The 20,912-nt window shown below is 38.9% G+C and overlaps 1 protein-coding gene across 4 annotated transcripts in view; it reads left to right on the top strand.

The window, feature by feature from the left end:
• The window catches only part of LOC108701499 (trinucleotide repeat-containing gene 18 protein), a 109,445-nt gene that overhangs the window by 5,506 nt on the left and 83,027 nt on the right, over positions 1-20,912 (top strand). For all 4 annotated transcript variants that reach the window (XM_041577483.1, XM_041577485.1, XM_041577486.1 and 1 more), the window contains exons 3-4: positions 13,182-13,307; positions 18,895-20,517. In XM_041577483.1, the coding sequence (XP_041433417.1) occupies positions 13,182-13,307; positions 18,895-20,517 (1,749 nt within the window). The remainder of the gene's footprint in view (positions 1-13,181; positions 13,308-18,894; positions 20,518-20,912) is intronic.

A 20,912-nucleotide genomic window follows, 5' to 3' on the forward strand; every position in this document is an offset into this window, starting at 1 on the left:
GTAGTCAAGGAGAGTCGGGTGATGTAAGTCCCTTTTTTGGTTATTGGCTGACGACATTTTGTAATATGTAAATGAGTGATGAAAGGGTCATGAGCAGTACGTTGCCCTCATTCTTTCTGGCTAAACATTCCCAACTGCCAACCCAAAGTAGTAGAGGAGAGGCTTGATGGCCCCATACTCCACATGAATAGGACCAGAGTCCCAATATTGGAAAAATGCACATTATATAAAAACATGATGGTGCTTTTTTTTTTTTTTATGACAGAAGAGACGTGTGGGTCAAAAAGAGAAAGTTCCACATCACAGGCTGTGATCTCTTACCTGTAGTAAACACTTACCAAAAAGAAAAGCCACTTGTAAGGATTTTTTGACTGCAGTGTCGAACCAGGGTGTAAGGCACCCATGGGACATTGTGCTGTGCTGAATTCAAATTTACTTGCAGCCGGGGTGGGATGCCCCAAAGTCTGGGTAGGGGCTTATAAAACTATTTTTCCCCCCTGTATATTCTGCAGGGTTTTGTAGCTGAACTGGAGTGTAGTGAGAAAATTGTTGAGAGATAGAGCTGCGTTTGAGGTTTTGCAGGATAATAATTAAATTATGTTGTTAATGTCTTTTATTACTACCTTATTGCTTGTGTATCCACTAACTCTAATCCGGCTGATGTTTTTTTCTGCCAGTGTGGTGGAGTAATGTCTAGAACTGCCTGTGACTCAAGGGTCACCCAGAATTGTTTTTTTTGTATTGCGGGTGACCTGCAATATCTGTCACACCACAAGTCACCTGTGATATCGGCCAGGGGGAAAAAATTGCTGGGTGACCTAGGCCCCCATAGTTACACCACTACCAGTTGCTATCCGCCTATGAACTATGGAACGAACACACAGCATTTTGATTTCCAGTACTTACCCGCAGTGATCAAAATTCTACTAGTACATCTTCTGAGTTTACAACTCCCAATCTCAAATAACAAAACTGCTAGACCAGTGGAAGACGTGCAGCTGCAGTCGGATCTATTTTCCTGCAGCACGTTGTTGAGAGAGCCCCGAAAAACAGAACTGCCTTTTTCATTAGTGTCCTATTTAATCAAATAATTCTCCATTTTCGATGTAATTTTAGGCAACTAATTTTAGGCAAGTATAAGATTGCAAAACTATGTTTGAATGGTGTTTTGTAGCATCGAGGCATTGTGATCCATTTTATAGAAAGCCCCCTTATCCAGAAAACTCCAGCTTTCAAGCATTCTGAGTATTTTGTCATTCAGTATTATAGGCCACAGGTTTTCAAATTGTGAAGCTGGGGGAGTAATTTGAGGATTGGAGTGAGCTTCTTAAATCCTCAGTCTGAAGGCCAATATAGGGGAACATTTGGGATGAATGCATAGTTTTTGTTAAAGTTCTCTAGTAAAAAAAAAAAAAAAATGCAACAGCAGACTTCCCGCTGTAGCTTAAACATAGTTGGATTGAATTCCTGTCCCTGCAAAGATTCATGGAGCAGTAGGGGGCCAAATGAGAAGTAGCGGGAAGAGAAGGGAGATAAACCATTTACTTTCCTGTATAATAAACCCCTCCCTATATGTAAACCTCAAGCACAGGGTCTATCTGGGGAGTGGCTTCTGCATACTGTGCTAATAGTTGCAGGGCTAATTTTAAAACTGGTGTGCCCATAGGCTGCTCACATTTCACTCACCTATTCAATACCTCCAAACTATCCAGTTTTTTTTTTTTTAAACTTACAAGTTTATTGTGAAAAAGCAAGAGTCAAAGTGTACATATTGAGAAATTATACATAGGTCAATAACACTCACGACATAATCAGGTGGAATCTTCACAAGCACTTTACACATTAAACAAGGAGAATGCAAGGAAAGAACAGAAAAGAAAAATCATGATAAAACAAAAGAAAGTAAAATAAAATGAAATAAAATAAGTCGTACATGGTATATGGACAGTTTCCCAGGTTATAAAATATACTGGAAAGGAGCACAAACATTCAGGATAACGGATAAGCTAACTGCATGAGACTGAAACACCGTTACAATAGTTGCACTGAGTGCCAGTCATCCCAAATTTGCGCACATCTAGTTTTGTCTTCCGGTGACCCCGCTGCCAACCGCTCCATTGACTCCCTAATATCTAACTGCTTGAGCAGGTGCTGGATGGTAGGAGTCTCCGACTGCTTCCAGGTTTGTGCTATCAGAGTAGCCGCAGCGTTAAATACATGAAATAGAAGCTTACGGTTCAGTCCAGCAAGGTGCGGAGGAAAAAGTTGAAGAAGGGCTAACTGGGGCTGAAAAGGTAATGTATATCCCAATCGAGTCTTCAGGAGGTCAAAAATCGCTGACCAAAATGGTCTAACAACAGGGCAGTGCCACCACATGTGCAAGAGCGTCCCGAGATGCCCACATTGACGCCAACATTGTGGGGAATACTGTGGATTCATGGAAGCAATACGTTGCGGGGTGAGGTACCACCTGTGTGTGATTTTGGTGTGCGTTTCTACATGGTTGGTGCAACTGGTGGCTCCCCTAGCAGCAGCTAAAACCTTACACCATTGTTGCGGGGAAATTTGGAGTTGGAGCTCATCCTCCCATTTCAACATGTATGAAAATTTAAAGTCTTCAGGCAGCTGGAGTAGTTGCCGATAGCAGTCCGAAATAACACCTTTACCGTTCCACGCTTTACCACAAAGATGGGACATTCCAGTATTGTAATTTGTATCCGCAGCTTTTGAGGAATGAGAACGTAACAAGTGAGAGATTTGCAGGTATGCATAGTGCTGAGAGTGTGACAATCCAAAACCTGCCACCAAATCCTCAAAGCGTTTCATAAACTATCCAGTTTTGGCATCTCAGCCCATAGTCCTGGTTTCTTACTGAAATGTCCCAAGTTTCCCTTTGATCTCCTGCACGAATGCCAGGAACGATGCAACGTTTTGTTGTCAAAAAGCCACTTAGATACATTTATAACTATTAAAGATAAGCAAAGATACAAATGTTACTAAGATAAGCAGGTCTCTTGGGAGAACTGATACTTTCAGCTTAAAGGGCAATTCACCTTCATTAGCAAAACTTTAATAACACATAAAACATGACCCTAAAATCCCCAGAATTGTTTTTAAACTTTCTATAACCTGCCAAATTTTGTAAAATGGATGGATGAATTGATTTTGTAACTCTGCGCATGGCAGATCTTTTTGTCCCTCTTTCCATTTTTCAAATGTTTGGAGATTCAAACAACTGTTAAAATCTCCCACCCAGTCTTCTTTCAGATGTTGGTGGCATGTTGCCTCTCATACTTTGCCACCCTAAGCCTGGACCTTTGTGACCTGCCCACAAATCTGAGTCTGCTTAAATGCACTTAAAACATTTCTGATTTGGCCAGTAGAAAGATTAAAAATGATTTGTGTGTTTTTGTTAGATTGTAAGCTGTTGTGTACAGGGCCCTATGATCCTATTGTATTCTTTAATCCTTTGTTGAATTATAAGAAGACCCCCTGTTTGTTATAAATTAATGTAACACATTTTGACTTGCTGGTGTTATATAAATAAATTATGATACAAGAAAATGTTTTTGAAATGAAAATGGTAGTAACCCATGATAACCAATTTCTGTTTGATTTGTTTAGCCACCTACTCCTAAAACAACAAAAACTTTTTATAGGTAACCTTGGGGAACCTTGACCTTGAGCTGTAGGTCTGGGGCATGTGCACCCAGACCCCACTTAATACTAGTTAGATTACAAATTTTTGGCTTTGCATTGGGAATTTCCTTCTTTGAATGTATCCATGGGTTACTGTCAAGGTGTAAATTTGTTTAGTGTTCGTAGTGATAAAATCTTTTTATTTACCATCTGTTTTACCATTTATTTACAAGGACTTGTTTCCTGTAGATGTTCTTCACATAATTGTAGAGTTGCAGCCCAGAAAGTGACAATAGATGAGTATGGGTGCACTTTAACCTGCAGTGTACAGACATGATGAATGAGTACAAAACAAGGAGTCAAATAACTTAAAGGAACAGGAAAGGTCTATTCATTTGGAGTTACCATTTTAAGCATCGGCAGACAAATTGAACCCCAGGTTGGTGCTTTTGTTTGCTGAAAATTGCAATTCCTGGGTTCCTATTAAAGGAACAACATGTTGCCATTTTGTTTCCAGTCACCACACTTCTAGGGTAATAAACATGGAAATGGCACTGGTTTTGTCCTTTCATGTGGTGTCTGGATATTAAATGTGGAATTTATATATTTATTTGCTATGTGATGAGGGGGGTTATACATTTAATTGGCACCGAAAATGTATCTTGCCATGTGACCTGGTAGTATTATACAAACCATTCTCTGTCTGTGAAGCAGTGGATCAGGTCTGCTCTCTGCCGTCACTACGCTCCTGTATTTCTCTGGTCTTTGAAATAGAGTAGAGTGCAGAGGTCTCCTTCTGCAAATAATGGTACTACTACATCTAGTTGCCCACTATCATTCTTCTACCAACTGAAATGTTTCATAAATAGGGTTGCCATCTGGCATTTAATAATAAGGCATGATCCCAATGTTTAGGTTTCGGGCAGAGAGAGAGAAATAAAGGAAGGCTGGTATTTTTTTTTTTTCTCCTTTTTCCAGGAAAGGTGACAATCATATACATCAACATACATACATTAGCCAAACTGTAGTAATACGTACTAACTCAAATATAAACCGTTTATTGGTTGCGGCGCAGCAGTTCATTGTCTGTATCTTCTCCATGTTTCTGCAGAATATAAATTGCTATTTTTAGTAAGCGGAAACAAAAACACTTCTAGAAGAAAATTCTAGTCTTCATTTCTCTTCCCCCCCCCCTTTTTTTTCTTTTTAATTTTTACCTGTTCGCATAGCAAGTAAAAATGACATTTCTTGCAAATGCTGTTGTTACATTATTGGATATGTGGGAATCTATGCAGTATATAAATGAAATGTTCTTGATTTGAGTTTGGATCATAATATTTTAATTGAATGGTAAACAAATATGCTGCATGTAAGTGCACTTTCACTTCTAGTATTGACCAACATATTTAGTTTATATGGAATTATGTCTTCAGGTTCTGTCATGCAATGAGTGACAGAAAATAAAGTGTAAGGCAGAAGTGTGGATATAAAGCAGGTAGAGGACATGTTTAGATAGACGTTGGCAGATCTTGACTTCCTTCATTAACCAGGAGAGGTGGTTATTACTACTGTTTTATATTTATACAATCTTGGCATAGTTATCAGTGTTTGTATGTTTTTGAACTGAAGCTGGAATACCCCAAATAATCCATCCCAAACACAGGTACACCCTGCAGATAGTACCCTGGTAAAAATTAAATTTTTGGACCAGAGCACTGCAAGGCAGTTATACTGTTATTGCCCTGTAAGTTCCCAGTAGTGAGCAATATTAGGCTGTGTAAGGTTTTTCATACAATAAATGCCTGTTAGAGGGGGAATTCTGTCTTGTTATTTTCAATAGAAGTAGATGTACGCCACCAAGTCTTTCTCTTTTCAGGCAATGTTGAGTAGTTCTTCATCATACAAACTTGGAGCTCATATGAATTTGAAAGCTTTGCATTGAAATCTGTTTTGGCTTATTTTCAGAATTAAAAAGTCAGTTTATAAGCAGATCTTTGAGGATCTACACACCTATCTAGTTAATCTCCTCTTCATCTGTATCTCTATGACTGACTTTGGTTAAAGAAGACTTGAAGTAGCTCATCATTGCTGATACAAGAGATTTTTTTTTTTACCATGCTTCATGGCAGTAGCAGCACTGCATTGGGATTGCTTACACTGGAGAGTGGGTACATGGTAAAAAAATAAAAAAACATTCAAAGATCAGCTATTAACTTAGGCAGTTAAACTCCTGTAGTTATTTAACTTGTATAGTTTTACCAAAATTACATGTCAACCACATTTCAACAACACTGTATAGCCATGATATATGTGTGCGTGTGTCTGTATGTATGTATGTGTATATATGTCTATCTATCTATCTATCTATCTATCTATCTATCTATCTATCTATCTATCTATCTATCTATCTATCTATCTCTCCATCAGAGAGAGAAATTACTGAACAAGCATTTGTGGGTAGCTTAATTCATTTAATGTTTGATCTATTAATAATGTTGTTTTTTACTTAAATAAATTGTTTGCTTTAAAATCTCTTGCATGGTTGTTGACCGATGTCCTTGGTAATCTTATTTTGCCTTGTTTAATTTCATGAAGAAACATGATAGCATTTATGAGTATTAAATTGACAAAGATGAATGAAGTTGCAGGTGGCCGAGTACAGACTGTGTTAATACAGATGCACATTTTAACCATGTCTACAGATTATAACAGAGTGAAGATATATACACAATGTGAGAAAAATCAAAGTCCTTACAATATTCCACAGGTGCTCCGTTTTAGCACCGCAAACAACGATATAGTTTATCCAAAGGTGTGGAAAGAAGGACGCAACTGCAGGGTTCCTGCTAATGTGCTATTTATTAGCCACACAACATGTTTCGGACAGCAGAAAGGGACAAAGAAAGGAGAAAGGACACATGCTGTCCGAAACATGTTGTGTGGCTAATAAATAGCACATTAGCAGGAACCCTGCAGTTGCGTCCTTCTTTCCACACCTTTGGATAAACCATGTCTACAGATTATATGGGTATTTCGTTAAGACTGATGGCCAGTGGCAGCATCAGACTGGGTAATTTGGGGACCACTGGGGTTACAGCCCCCAGCCTAGCTGTAACACACCTCCCGTTCCTGATGCATACCTGGTTTTCTCTTCTCGCAGCCACGATCGGAGCCAGCGGGGAGGTCAGGGGGCAGCACACAAGGTGTCAGACATGGAGCTGGTCTGGGTCAGTGGGCCCACAAGGGCCAGGGCCCACCAGGTTTTTTTCCCATCGGTCCAGTTCGACTGTGGCCAGTGGTGCCAGCAAGTTATATTTAATATACATACATACTTGGGACATTGCTTGGAATCCCCTAAACATTCACTGTTTTGTGTACCTGGTTCCAAAAATGCAGAGTAGGGCAGTAGAGTTAGTAGTTCCATCTTGCAATACTTCCAAGTCCTCTTCTCTGCAATCTCCCAGCACAAACATGCGCAGTTGAAGCCAAGACCTGGCTTTGGGATGGGGATAGAGGACTCTGGAGGGGCCATGCTATTAAGAGTTTTTTTTTTCTCTTTGATAATATTTTTATTCTGTATAACCTTGAAACAAATTGCTAACATTCTCCAGATTATACCTTGTCTTACCAAAACCACATAGCTCCCAACTGTCCCATTTCTTCCCAATCAAGACAGCTAGGCATGCAGTTCCAGTAATGTCCAGAGTTTCTCTTTGATCTTCTGCATTGATGCCAGAGCTATAAAGTTTCTAAATCTTAAAGAACCAGTAACATCAAAAAAAATGAAAACAAAATTCGTTAGTACACATCGAAAAAAAAAACCACCAAGACAAATTAAATTTTAAAATAGCAAAGCCTTTATTAAGAAATAACTTATAGAAACTCTGCTTCCTGTCCTCTACAGAAAAGAGAAGCCCAGCCTCATCTGTCCGTTCACAATATTGGGGGAACAGCATGACTGCCGGCTTGCTTTTGGAGACCAGGGAAAATCAAGTGGTCGGTGGGGTCCAGCAAAGCTCCCCGCGGTGCAGGCGAAGAGACTGTGCTGGGCGCTGTGGGCCTCTTTATGTGCAATGTGCCCTATGGGGAGAGAGAACTACACAGTCATGTCACTCCCTGCGAGGGACAAGGCCAAGTAAACCGGACACTTCACAGGCACCGGGCATACGCTGCAATCATCACCCAGGCCATGTCTCCAGCGCTGCCTTAAACTCCACCCAGGACTTTCTCTTCTGCACTTGGGGCTTTGGGGAGGCCTCCAACGCCCACACAGTCTCTTCGCCTGCACCGCGGGGGGTTTTGACGGACCCCACGGGCCCCATGCTGACACCACCGACCACTTGATTTTCCCTGGTCTCCACGCTTCCCCCAATGTTGTGAACGGACAGATGAGGCTGGGCTTCTTGGGGGACAGGCAGTCAGTAAAATAGCCAGGAGGAGAAATCAAGCGCCGCAGAATGGATGGTTGCCCTTTCGCCTTTTCTGTAGAGGACAGGAAGCGGAGTTTCTGTAAGTTATTTCTTAATAAAGTCTTTGCTATTTTAAAATGAAATTTGTCTTGGTGTTTTTTTTTCCGATGTGTACTAACGAATTTTTTTTGTAAAAAAATTTTTTTTTGTTGTTACTGGTCCTTTAATGAAACAAGAGGCTTTTTGGAGAGAGAGCCCAGAATACTCAGCAGCTGCACTTAGATACATTTCTAACTAGTTAGTTTTCTTGGGAGAACTGAGACTTTCACCTTAAAGGGCAATTCACCTTCATTCGCAAAACTGCAATAACACGTAAAACCCACAGAAATGTGTTCATGCTTTCCATAACCTGCCATATTTTGTAAAATAGACACTGTATTTAGGGGGTGTGGCCATAAAATGCACTTCATGTGGCAGAACTTTTTGTCCCTCTTTCCAATTTTCAAATATTGGGAAGTATGAAACCATTCTATAAAAATGTACATTGTCTATATACTGCAGTACATATATAAATAGTATATACAAACATAATATTTTTTAGTTGGTATACAATTATTAAAGATTACTGAATCAAATTATGGAGATCTTACGGTATATTAAAAAAAGCCCACACGAAAGTACAATAAAAACCAAATATGAATTAAAAATCTACCTACATACATTGCAGAAATTAATAAAAAAAAAAAATATATATATATAGAGCAAAAAAAGCGTGTGTGTGTGTATATATATATATATATATATATATATATATATATATATATATGTGTGTGTGTGTGTCTATCATCTTCATTTATTTATATAGCGCTGTCAAGATACGCAGTGCTTTAATATGTGTGTGTGTGTGTGTGTATATATATATATATATATATATGTGTATAAAGTTGGCTGCTAATTATTACAGAGAACTGTATATATATATGACATATTCTACTATACACAATACACAGAATATTTCCCATGTTATCAGACACCTATAATTAAATAAGCATATCTAAATACAATTCATAATTGATAAATATTCCAGAGGTCTATATTTAATATAGAAACCATTTACATGAAAAGTGAATAGCCAGCCTACATCTGTTAACATGATGTTGATACATAAATGAATGAATACCCTTCCAACATAAAAAAAATTATATAGCTAAATATGTTCATAGTACATAAACCCATAGAATTTGATACTATCTGCTCCACTGTAATATTGAACCCATAATTATAATGGGGCTACAATTTATGATTAAGTGCCACATGCACAACACGCCAGACTAATTACTGCAAAACTTTTTTTGCTGTTATGGTTCCTTTAAATCATCCCGGCTTTACAGCTTTGTTCACAAGTGCCTAAAACTTTTGAATAGTATATAATAAAGATATGACCATTATGAAAGTTTTCCTGTTGTAACATTCATATTTTGATAGATTATTTTAATGTTTTGTTTCTTTATCGTGGTCACCATCTGTTACCCAGTGTTATATTTATGTAAATATTTTTTATTTTTTTCATAAACATATGTAAGCATTTGTGTTTATAATGATTCATTAATAAGAATTCTGGCACCTGCTATTCCTACACATTTCCATTAGAAACACTTTTCAAATACAAGACAACACTTACTGTACATAACATATAGTTTTCATGCTTTCAGTGGTTCTAGCATCTGTTCTTCCCTGCAGGAACTCCCTAACTAATTCTATTAACCTAGAGAGGTGCTGTCCAACTTCTTACATGTAGCTGGTCAATTTTATCTCATACAGAGTATTTGAGGGACCAATTTAATTATTATGATAATATTAAGGGGGGTTATTTATCAAAGGTCGAATTTTAGAGCTTTGTGAGCTTTTTTAGACCTCGAATGAACACACAACTAAATTCTAATTTACGAAAACATTTGAAAAAAAACTCGAATCGTGTAGTTGGGTGAAAAACTTGAACTTGAAATTGACTTCTATATGACCTCGACAGATTTCAGACGGTGTATTTTCGGATTCTTGCAATTTTCAGGTTTGAGGTACAATACATTTTTCAAAAAGAAACAATTTTTTGTGGAAAAACAACTCGATAAATAACCCCCTGAATATTTGCAGCCTTTAAATGAGCAGGAACAACAAAAAATGAAAGTGTTTTAAAGTATCGAAAATATCAACTGTTATTTTGCACTGGTAAAACTGATCTGTTTGCTTCAGAAACACTACTATAGTTCATATAAACAAGCTGCTGTGTAGCAATGGAGGAAACTGAAAAAAAGGCTATATGGCACAGGTTAAAAAATAAAGTGTATAACCAGTAACACCATTATGTTTTACAAAGCTAATCTGCTGTCTGCTGTGTAACCTGAGCTCTTAAGGTGGCCATACACAGACAGATTAAAGCTGCCGAAATTGGTCCTTTAGACTGATTTGGCAGCTGATCTGTGTGTGGGTGCTCCCGATGGGTCCTCCCGATCGATATCAGGCCAAAAGTCGGCCAGATATCGATCAGGCAAGTTAGATTTTTTTTTGCGATCCAGGACCGCATCAGGACCTTGCCAAACGTGTGGATCTAATAGCGTATGGCCACCTTTAGTTGCCTGAAGGCAACTTGGGATATCCGAAGCTATTCGTATGCCATCCTGCCAGCGATTCGTATTGTTGCCGGTGGGAAGGCATTTAGAGGAGAATAGTCTCCCGAAGTAGAGAAGATTTGTCGCTGGGCGACTAATCTCCCCATCTGCCACCGCCCTTAGATGGTGTATTTTCATATTCAAGCTATTTCCAGGGTCAAGGTAAAATAAATCTCGAAAAATTCGAGTATTTTGGGGAAAAAAAACCCACAACTCAATCCTTAAAAAGATACTGTCATGGGAAAAAAACATTTTTTCAAAATGAATCAGTTAATAGTGCTTCTCCAGCAGAATTCTGCACTAAAATCCATTTCTCAAAAGAGCAAACAGATTTTGATTCAATTTTGAAATCTGACATGGGGCTAGACATATTGTCAATTTCCCAGCTGCCCCAAGTCTTGTGCTCTGATAAACTTCAATCACTCTTTACTGCTGTACTGCAAGTTGGGAGTGATGTCACCCCCCTCCCTTTTCCCCCCCAGCAGCCAAACAAAAGAACAATGGGAAGGTAACCAGATAACAGCTCCCTAACACAAGATAACAACTGCCTGGTAGATCTAAGAACAACACTCAATAGTAAAAACCCATGTCGCACATGACACATTCAGTTACATTGAGAAGGAAAAGCAGCAGCCTGCCAGAAAGCATTTCTCTCCTAAAGTTCAGGCACAAGTCACATGACATGGGGCAGCTGGGAAATTGACAAAATGTCTAGCCCCATGTCAGATTTCAAAATTGAATATAAAAAAATCTGTTTGCTCTTTTGAGAAATGGATTTCAGTGCAGAATTCTGCTGGAGTAGCACTATTTACTGAAGCGTTTTGAAAAAAAACATGTTTTCTGATGGCAGGATCCCTTTAATAAATAACATCCATTGTCTTTGTTGTTAGACTGTTTTGGCATACATCTTGCATGTTGATCCTGTTTAGTGTGGTTAGTTAACCACTTTTGTTTCTACCAGGGAAATTTTTTAGTTACCATAAACAAACGAAAAGACCACTCCAACCGTGCCACGTTATCCTGGTCCCCTCTTTAGTATCTGGTGCTCCTGAGTGCTGGTCGCAATAAAGTTGCACAGGTCAAAAACCAGAAAGTTGTAGACCACACCTCAATTAAAAACATTTATCCTTTATTATTTAGCTATTTGAAAAAGTTTACATAAGAACACGTAGACACATCACTGCCTGACACGTTTCGGACTGCACCTGTCTTAGTCATAGGCTTTTTCTAATAGCTAAATAATAAAGGATACAGTTTTCAGTAACACTTGTGACTCAAAGGGATACTGACGTGTTCCTATAATTCTAAGCAATGTGTCAGTATCCCTTCAAGCTTTGACTAAAATTAGAATTTCTTTCTTAAAATGGGCTCAATATAGGGCAGGGGTGCCCAAACTTTTTCAACGAGGGCCAGATTTGGTGAGGTGTGGGGGCCGACCATTCAGCCCGACATTCTTTGAACCATTAACATTAAATTTACATTAATCGAGTAATCGTAGCAGTAATATTTGGACACATTAGTGAAATGATCTGCCATTTTGTCTATACTGCTGCCTGTGTGCTGAAGGTGCAATAAACATTGCATCTATACGTGCCAGTACGTGTCTATTGCTAACACCTTCAGCACACACACAGCAGTATAGACAAAGTGGCAGATCATTTTACTAATGTGCCCAGATATTACTGCTATAGGATTCCTGATCACACTGTGCTGGGGGGGCCTCATTATTATTAATTTCATGATGGAGGCTGAGGGCCGGTGTAAATTTGAAATTGGGCCACAATTGGCCCCCGGGCTGCACTTTGGACATGCCGGATATAAAGTATGGCCTTCCTGTAATTCGCAGCTTTCTGAATAAGGTATTCCATTCCAAATACAAATGTGGCTGCATCCTTTTGCGTTGTTGTGTTACCACCTGTTTTCTGACATTCTTATAGCATTTGTCTTGTCAATCCAGAAAGTGTTTTATGGCAGTAGTATGAAAATTTTGTTTAAAACGGCAATTAATAAACTAAAATACAGACTGAGTTATTAAAGTATTAATTTAGTCAACCATAAAATCAAAAGGATTTAGAGTTTTCTCTTTATTTTTCTGATATATATATATATATATATATATATTTTATCTATATATATATAGTGTTCCTTCTCAATTGTGCCTCCCTATTATTATTATTAGTGGCAACATATTACATAACTCTGTATCACAGAAGATTTTATACATCAGACAAGTTGCTCTGTCATTATTTAATTGAGGTATTGTGTAAAATTTGTTAAATGCATATGATGCACTAGTACAAATACTATTGTACTCTATAAACCCTTGTTGTTTGTTCACCATTTATTCTCCATTATAAACTAAGTTAAAGCACTGCGTAACTTGTCAGCACTATATAAATAAATGATGATGTATTACTTGCATTCTTTCTATTGGATATTAAATCCCCAACCATTTCATATTTTTTAGGTTTTCCACACCTAGCCAACAATTTTTATCCTTCGTACATTCCCATAAGTCAACTTGATCCTGCTGCCATTCGGAGCCCTCTGTTGTCTCAGATTGGAAACCCCAGTATTTTTGAGTCTCAAAAAGGTAAGTGCATTTAGATGAATGATTAGGTTTTATGGAATTCCTTTTTTAAAATTCTATTGAAAGAAAAAATTGTATAATGCACAATTAGTTAATTTTAACTTTTTCCCTTTGACATTTTATGTCACTCATATCTAGGGTTGCCATCTTTTGTCCCGAATTGTATCAACCTTCAGGTCGCAAAACTGTTATAACGCACATTGTAATATGGGCATGATATATGTTCCTCTGCAATTTTCAAATGTTGGAAGTTATGGGAATTGGCAAGGGAAGTTTGGAATATATAGAGTATTTTTAGTAAATTTGTAATACTAGTCCTGGCCTGAACTGGCGATTTATTGGCCAGGTTGGTCAAATAACGGCTAAGTGGCAACCCTTATAACATTTCCGTGCTCCCATTTACTTAATGTACTTTGTGTAATAGCCAGCAAAGCATGCTATTTATCTTATTGATGCATTTAGTGCAGGAAACTTTGAGATAGAAGTAAAGGGACAGTATGCCATTACACTGTAATGTTATTTACCTGTGTTCAGAAGAGGGAATCATATGAGTTCTATTCCAAGTAGACCTAGGCCTATTGTACAAGCAGTGTTTTGACAGAAAAGGGCTGTCAATTGATCCATAGTGGTCCAAATACAATTCCCACCTTCATTGTCTTTCCATTGGGAAAGGTTTTGCCCAGTGGTGTAAGTAGTGAAGAGACCCCACAATCTCTCTTTTGGGATAAGCATTTCTGAGCATTCTTATAGTGCCAATGTCTGCTGCCTTGATTATTCTTGAGAACACATTTCCAGTCGAAGGTCATATGTACTAAAGGTCTTATTCAGAAAATAACACCATGCTTATGCTTAATCTCTTTGCCCTCATTCTGAACTTCCATATATAAAATAACAAAAGCACAAAAGCATGACTGCAGTAACTGTGCTGATTTAGTAACTGTGTTGATTTTTTTTTTTTTTTTGTCCGTTTGCCCATGTGAAGATTCCATGCAGAGCAAGCCTTGCCTCTTCTACCCTCAATAACATAAATTGTCGGCTGGCAAAATGACTCTGTGTTTTATATGCTTAAATGTTTAAATATATTCTTACCCTTCACTGGTAAAACTTTTGCTTCAAACGCAATTTATATAGTTTTCTCAATAAGCTGCTGTGTAGCCATTGGGCAAACCATCAGGGCAAGAAGGCTCATTTTTACACAGCAGATAAATTATGTAACATACAATGGGTTGAGTTCTTACACAGAGACATAAACAGAGGGCAAATATCATTCATGATTCTCTAGAGAATTAGATAATAAAAACTTCTCTTGTATAGAATAGCACATTTTTGCCAAGAACACATTTATTTGTAGATGCATGGTCAACAGCTACCAACCTTAAATGTTAAAAAACCTTTTTTACTAGCCCTTTAATCGATCCACTCCTTTGCATAACCAGTTCAGTCTTAAAGGAGAACTAACACATAGCCCCCCTCCACCCTCCTCTATCCCTCCCCAAATTAAATAGTGTTCTCAGAAGTCTTCTGTATGCTGACCTGCTATAAATCTGAAGAATTGCTCTATGAGTTCAAAGTTGCTCTATGAGTTCTAATGTCTGTCTCTGATACTCTTCTGTTAGACCGGTGACACAGGTCTTGGAGGCGCATGCGCAGTTCAATCTATTTCTGGAATCGGTTTCTACTGCGCATGCTCCGCAAGATCCTTATCGGCAACTGTCAGAAGAAGATGAGAACACAGAGGAAAGATGAACCCCTTTGAACTCTGTTGCATAACTCTAAAAATTTATAGCAGGTCAGCAGAAGGGAGACTTCTAAAAGAATACATGCTGTGGGGAGGGAGCTTGGAGGAGGGGCAGCGGAGGGGGCTAGGGGTTAGTTCTTCTTTAATTGACAAGATGTATATCTCTGGCTGAGTGAATAGTCTTGGGTATGGCTAAATCTACCTCCCCACATTTGGACTCAAGCTAGTCCGTATACACATGGGGCAGATTTTATGTACAAACACCAAAGTATGCATTTTTGCTCCACAAAGGCTGTGGAAGGGGAGGATAGGATGTCAGCTGGTCAGTGTTTTTTCTGCCAATGAAAACACCGTGTGACACTTTTGTGACTCTAATAAAGGCACTTTGTAAGCTTTACAGCTGAGTGCTATGTCCTTTGTCTACAAATGTTTACTGTAACCATGCCAAAGGTACTGATTGTCTGCACCCTTCTAAAGGAGGATTGAATCCAGGTGGTTGATGTGCCAACCACTCTGTTGTTTCATCAATACAGTTTGTGATATAATTTCACAAGATTTGCAGTTCACACAAAATTGACCTGTTTGCTTTCATTTATCATGAGACAACATTCTCTAAGGTATAGGGGGTATACTCTTTTTATTCTCAACTAAACTACAGCCCTTAATAACATTTGCTGTGCCCAGGTGTACAACCTCACAATGACCACACAAATGTTCACTCCTTAAAGGGATCCTGTTGTCGGAAAACATGTTTTTTTTCAAAACGCATCAGTTTATAGTGCTACTCCAGCAGAATTCTGCACTGAAATACATTTCTCAAAAGAGCATAGCAAAGAGATTTTTTTATATTCAATTTTGAAATCTGGTATGGGGCTAGACATATTTTGTCAATTTCCCAGCTGCCCCCAGTCATGTGACTTGTGCCTGCACTTTAGGAGAGAAATGCTTTCTGGCAGGCTGCTGTTTTTCCTTCTCAATATAACTGAATGTGTCTCAGTGGGACATGGGTTTTTACTATTGAGTGTTGTTCTTAGATCTACCAGGCAGCTGTTATCTTGTGTTAGGGAGCTGATATCTGGTTACCTTCCCATTGTTCTTTTGTTTGGCTGCTAGGGGGGAAAAAGGGAGGGGGTGATATCACCCTAACTTGCAGTAAAGAGTGATTGAAGTTTAGCAGAGCACAAGTCACATGATTTGGGGCAGCTGGGAAATTGACAATATGTCTAGCCCCATGTCAGATTTCAAAACTGAATATAAAAAAAATCTGTTTGCTCTTTTGAGAAATAGATTTCAGTGCAGAATTCTGCTGGAGCAGCGCTATTAACTGATTCATTTTGAAAAAATAATTTTTTTCCATGACAGTATCCCTTTAAATATGCTGCCCATATCGTCTGTATGTATGTCTGTGTTTTAGTCTTTCCGCCAATAGCCTCCCTAAGCATGCACATCATATGCTTTTTAATACTGAAAATGACCAAACATAAAACATGTACATTTATCGCCACAAAGCTAACATAGTAACACAATAAGTTAGGTTGAAAAAAGACACATGTCCATCAAGTTAAACCTTTCAACTATTTTAACCTGCCTAACTGCTAGTTGATCCACAGGAAGGCAAAAAAAACAATTTGAAGCCTCTCCAATTAAAAAAAAAATTCCTTCCTGACTACAAAATGGCAATGGGACCAGTCCCTGGATCAACTTGTACTATGAGCTATCTCCCATAACCCTGTATTCCCTCACTTGCCATCCAAGCCATCCAATGTTTCAGCCTGTACGACTAATTCATGGAGAGAATTCCACATCTTCACGGCTCTCACTGTAAAAAAACCCTTCCGAATATTTAGGCGGGACCTCCTTTCTTCTAATCTGAATGGGTGACTTGTGGTAATGGTAAATAAAACATTAGAGAGATTATAAGATCCCCTTATATATGTATACATCGTTATATCACCCCTTAATTGCCTCTTCTCCAGTGTGAACAACCCTAATTTGGCCAGTCTTTCCTAATAGCTAAGACTTTCCATAACTTTTACCATCTTAGTTGCCGTTCTCTGTACTCTCTCTAATTCAGTCATGTCCTGTTTGAGCAGTGGAGATCAAAACTGTATGGCATATTCTAGGTTTGGCCTTACCAGTGCTCTGTACAGTGAAATAATGACCCCCCTCCTCCCATGAGTCTATGCCCATTTAATACAGCTCAAGACCTTATTTGCCCTTGATGCTGCTCACTGGTGTTGCTTGCTACAGCCAAGTTTATTATCTACAAGGACTCCAAGGTCCTTTTTCCATACTGGATTTGCCTAGTGCAGTCCCAATAAGGGTACAAGTGGTTTGGATATTTTTACATCCCAGGTGCATGACTTTACATTTATCAACATTAAATCTCATTTGCCACTTAGCTGCCCAGGTTGCCAGTTTGTCAAGATCCTGTTGCAGGGATGCCACATCCTGGGTGGAATTAATTGGGCTGGATAATTTTTTGTCATCTGCAAACACTTGATACATTACTTATAATACCCTAAGTCGTTAATGAACAAGTTAAAAGTGGGCTCAATACTGAGCCCTGAGGGACCCCACTAAGAACCTTACTCCAAGTAGAGAATGTACCATTAACAACCACCCTCTGTACCCGATCTTGTAGCCAGTTTCCTATCCATGTGCAAACACCTTCATAAAGCCAAACAGACCTTGGTTTAGAAAGCAGTCATTTGTAGGGCACAATATGAAACGCTTTGGCAGAATCCAAATAGATAACATCTACTGCTCCCCCACTGTCCAGCATCTTACTTAACTCATCATAAAAAGCAATCAAATTTGTCTGACATGACCTATCCTTCATAATGCCATGCTGATTGCTGTTCATGATGCCATTCACTATGACAACATTTTGAATGTGATCCCTTAACAAGTCTTCAAATAATTTGCCCACCACAGATGTCAAATTTACTGAAATTGCCAGACTGAGATTGTAATCCCTTTTTAAATATTGGAATGATATAATCTTTTCTTCAATCTATAGGTACCATACCAGATGATGGCAAATCTAAGAAAATCAGAAATAGGGGCCGGTCTAAAACTGAACCCAGGGGTGCTGCTGCTCATTTGGACTATTAAAGGGGTTGTTCAACTTCCAAACACTTTTTTCAGTTTGGTTGGTTTCAGTCCATACATTTTTTCTTTGACTCTGCTGAAGAGAAACCCCTGAGTTTCATTAAAAGCAGATGTTGTAATTGATACAATAATTCATCAGCTCTTACATATTCAGCAGCTCTTCAATTTGCATTTTAAGCAATCTGGTAACTAGGGTCCAAATTACCCTAGCAACCATGCATGGATTTGAATAAGAGACTGGAATATGAATAGGAGAGGGCCTGAATAGAAGGATCAGTAATACAAAGTAACAATACATTTGTAGCCTTACAGAGCATTTGTTTTTTAGAAGGGGGTCGGCGACATCCATTTGAAAGCTGCAAACAGTCAGAATAAAAAGGCAAATAACTATAAAACTATAAAAAAAAAAAATAATGAAAACCAATTGAAAAGTTATCTTAAAAAGTGAATCACCCCTTTAAACTTAAGACTTCAATTTTGGAAGAAAGCAATCAAAAAGTCTTCATTTCTGTGAACTATCTGAAAACAGCTTAATTGAAAAAAGTGTTTGGAAGGTGACCAGCTTTACATAAAAGTCTGTGACTGACTTGTACTGTTTGCATAATAATGCATCATGGTGAGATATGTATTGCCCTAAATGAATTATTGAAGGGAATATTTAAAATTATGGTGATAGATTGTATGCATTTTTATTTCAATTCATACTAAATTACCCTTATGTTTCTTTTTTCACTCTAGATGGCTTTTACTTATCTAGCCATGTTAGCCAGCCACAATTACACCCTCAAACATCCATATCGAGGACTTCAAATCAGGCACAGAACTCTCACCATCATGAAAAAGACACACCTGGTCACTCACAGAAATGCTCTAAAGAATCGTTGAAGGAAGCCAAGGAGCGAGTTTGCAGAAATGAGCCTGTGGTTATCTCATCAAGGAAAGAGGGAAGATTAACAGAGGATCATCAGGCTCGGAGTGTACTTGACTATGCTTTGGAAGGTAGACTTGAAAGTGAAAGGAAAAGGGGTGGGCAACAGAGGATATCTAAGACAAGGGAATGTGTGTCTCCATATATGATGGAGCTTTTGCTAAATCGTGACTCCAGTAATGTTGAAACAAAGGCTAAAAATGCACCTCAGACATCTCTGTTGAATATCTGTAACACAGGCAGCGATCCACTCACAAAGGTGGCAGGCTATGAACTGGGCAGGTGTGCCAAAGACTCCAGCAGGCATGATGAGAATATGAGGCCTTCAGGGCTCACATATAAAGACCAAGCAAAGACTTGTGACAGTGCAGGGACCTCCGCTAGAAATGTACCTATACTGTGTAGCTGTCCCTCCACACAGCCCTCCCAGACATGCTCCACATTTGCTGCACATTCCACCAGTTCAGTTGCAAGTACTACCTTCCCTTTAGCCAAGGAGTCAGCACGGGAGCACAAGATCACTGCACCCACTTTTGTGCCTTCACTTGACACATGTGATGAAAGGAATGGACCTGTACAAATTGCTTCACAGGCCCGAGATGTAAAGGGAAAAGAAATAAATAAAATAGGAGAAAGGCCTGATGTTTCTCAGCATATTTTGCCTCTAGAGTACTCTTACAACAGTGAAGCCAAATGGGGAGACTCTCTAAAGGAAAAAAGCTCTTTAATTCGATCTAACTCCTCTTTGAAGCGGGCAGCGGCATCTGATTCTTTCATGAACCCCCTTGGGCTTGTATGCCATGAAAACAGGGACCTCATTAATTGTAAAGAATCTAAGGAATCAAGCAAGGTGTATGAATTGGCAGAGTTCCAGCAAAAACGTAAAGAACATTTCCATTTGAGACTGCAGGAGCAAAAACGGAAACAATTTGAGATGGGCAACTTTGCAACCACACAGATGACTGTTTTAGCAGCACAACATTCCCAGTCAAGCCATGCAGAAGGGGAAACAAAAAAGGTTTATCTGGACTCTCCAAGCCTACCTAGGTCTTCAGTAAGCTGTCGAAACAATGCTGAATCTTTGCACCCCTCTGCTCACGGTGAGACATCTGCCATGCAAAACCTTATTAAATATAGTGGGAACTTTGCCAAAGAGACGGCTGCATGGCAGGGCGGTGGCAAGAAAAATGCATTTGGTGGTCTTGGGACCATGAAGTCGGATACGCCAAATATTAATAATGTCAAGAATCAACAGTGCCTGTCGCATCCGGGAGGGAAACGGGATCCTGAAAGATCAGAAAGTGCCAAATCATTTGGGCGAGAAGTCATAGGTGCCCAGGGAGAGGTAGAAGTTCGTCACCCACCTGTTGGGATTGCTGTGGCTGTTGCTCGGCAGAAGGATAATTCTGGAAGCAAGGCTGGCAGTTCTAAAGGTAGAACTTTTAAGTTTAACACTTTTAGCATCAGAGAACATAGAATTGATAGTGCCTGTGTAAGAAGAACACAGTGCTTTTGATGTTGATTCTTTGTTTCCTGGGATCTCTATTTGCAAACTGCTTGAAATAATGTTAAATTGTGGTTGCATTTATATTCTTCACACAGGTGCTTGCAACCATACAAATTCATTAGCAAATTGTGGCAATCATTAAAGGTGTGGTTCACCTTTAAATGAGAACTAAAGAAGAAGTCTAGTGACTGGTGTACTTTATATTTTGGTCTTCTGTACCAGCCCAAGGCAACCACAGCCCTTTAGCAGTGAAGATCTGCGTCTCCAAAGATGCCCCAGTAGCCCCCCATCTTCTTTTCTGCTGATTCAGTGTACATTCAC

This window comes from Xenopus laevis, chromosome 9_10L (genome assembly GCF_017654675.1).
Source record: "Xenopus laevis strain J_2021 chromosome 9_10L, Xenopus_laevis_v10.1, whole genome shotgun sequence".
Classification (NCBI taxonomy): domain Eukaryota; kingdom Metazoa; phylum Chordata; class Amphibia; order Anura; family Pipidae; genus Xenopus; species Xenopus laevis.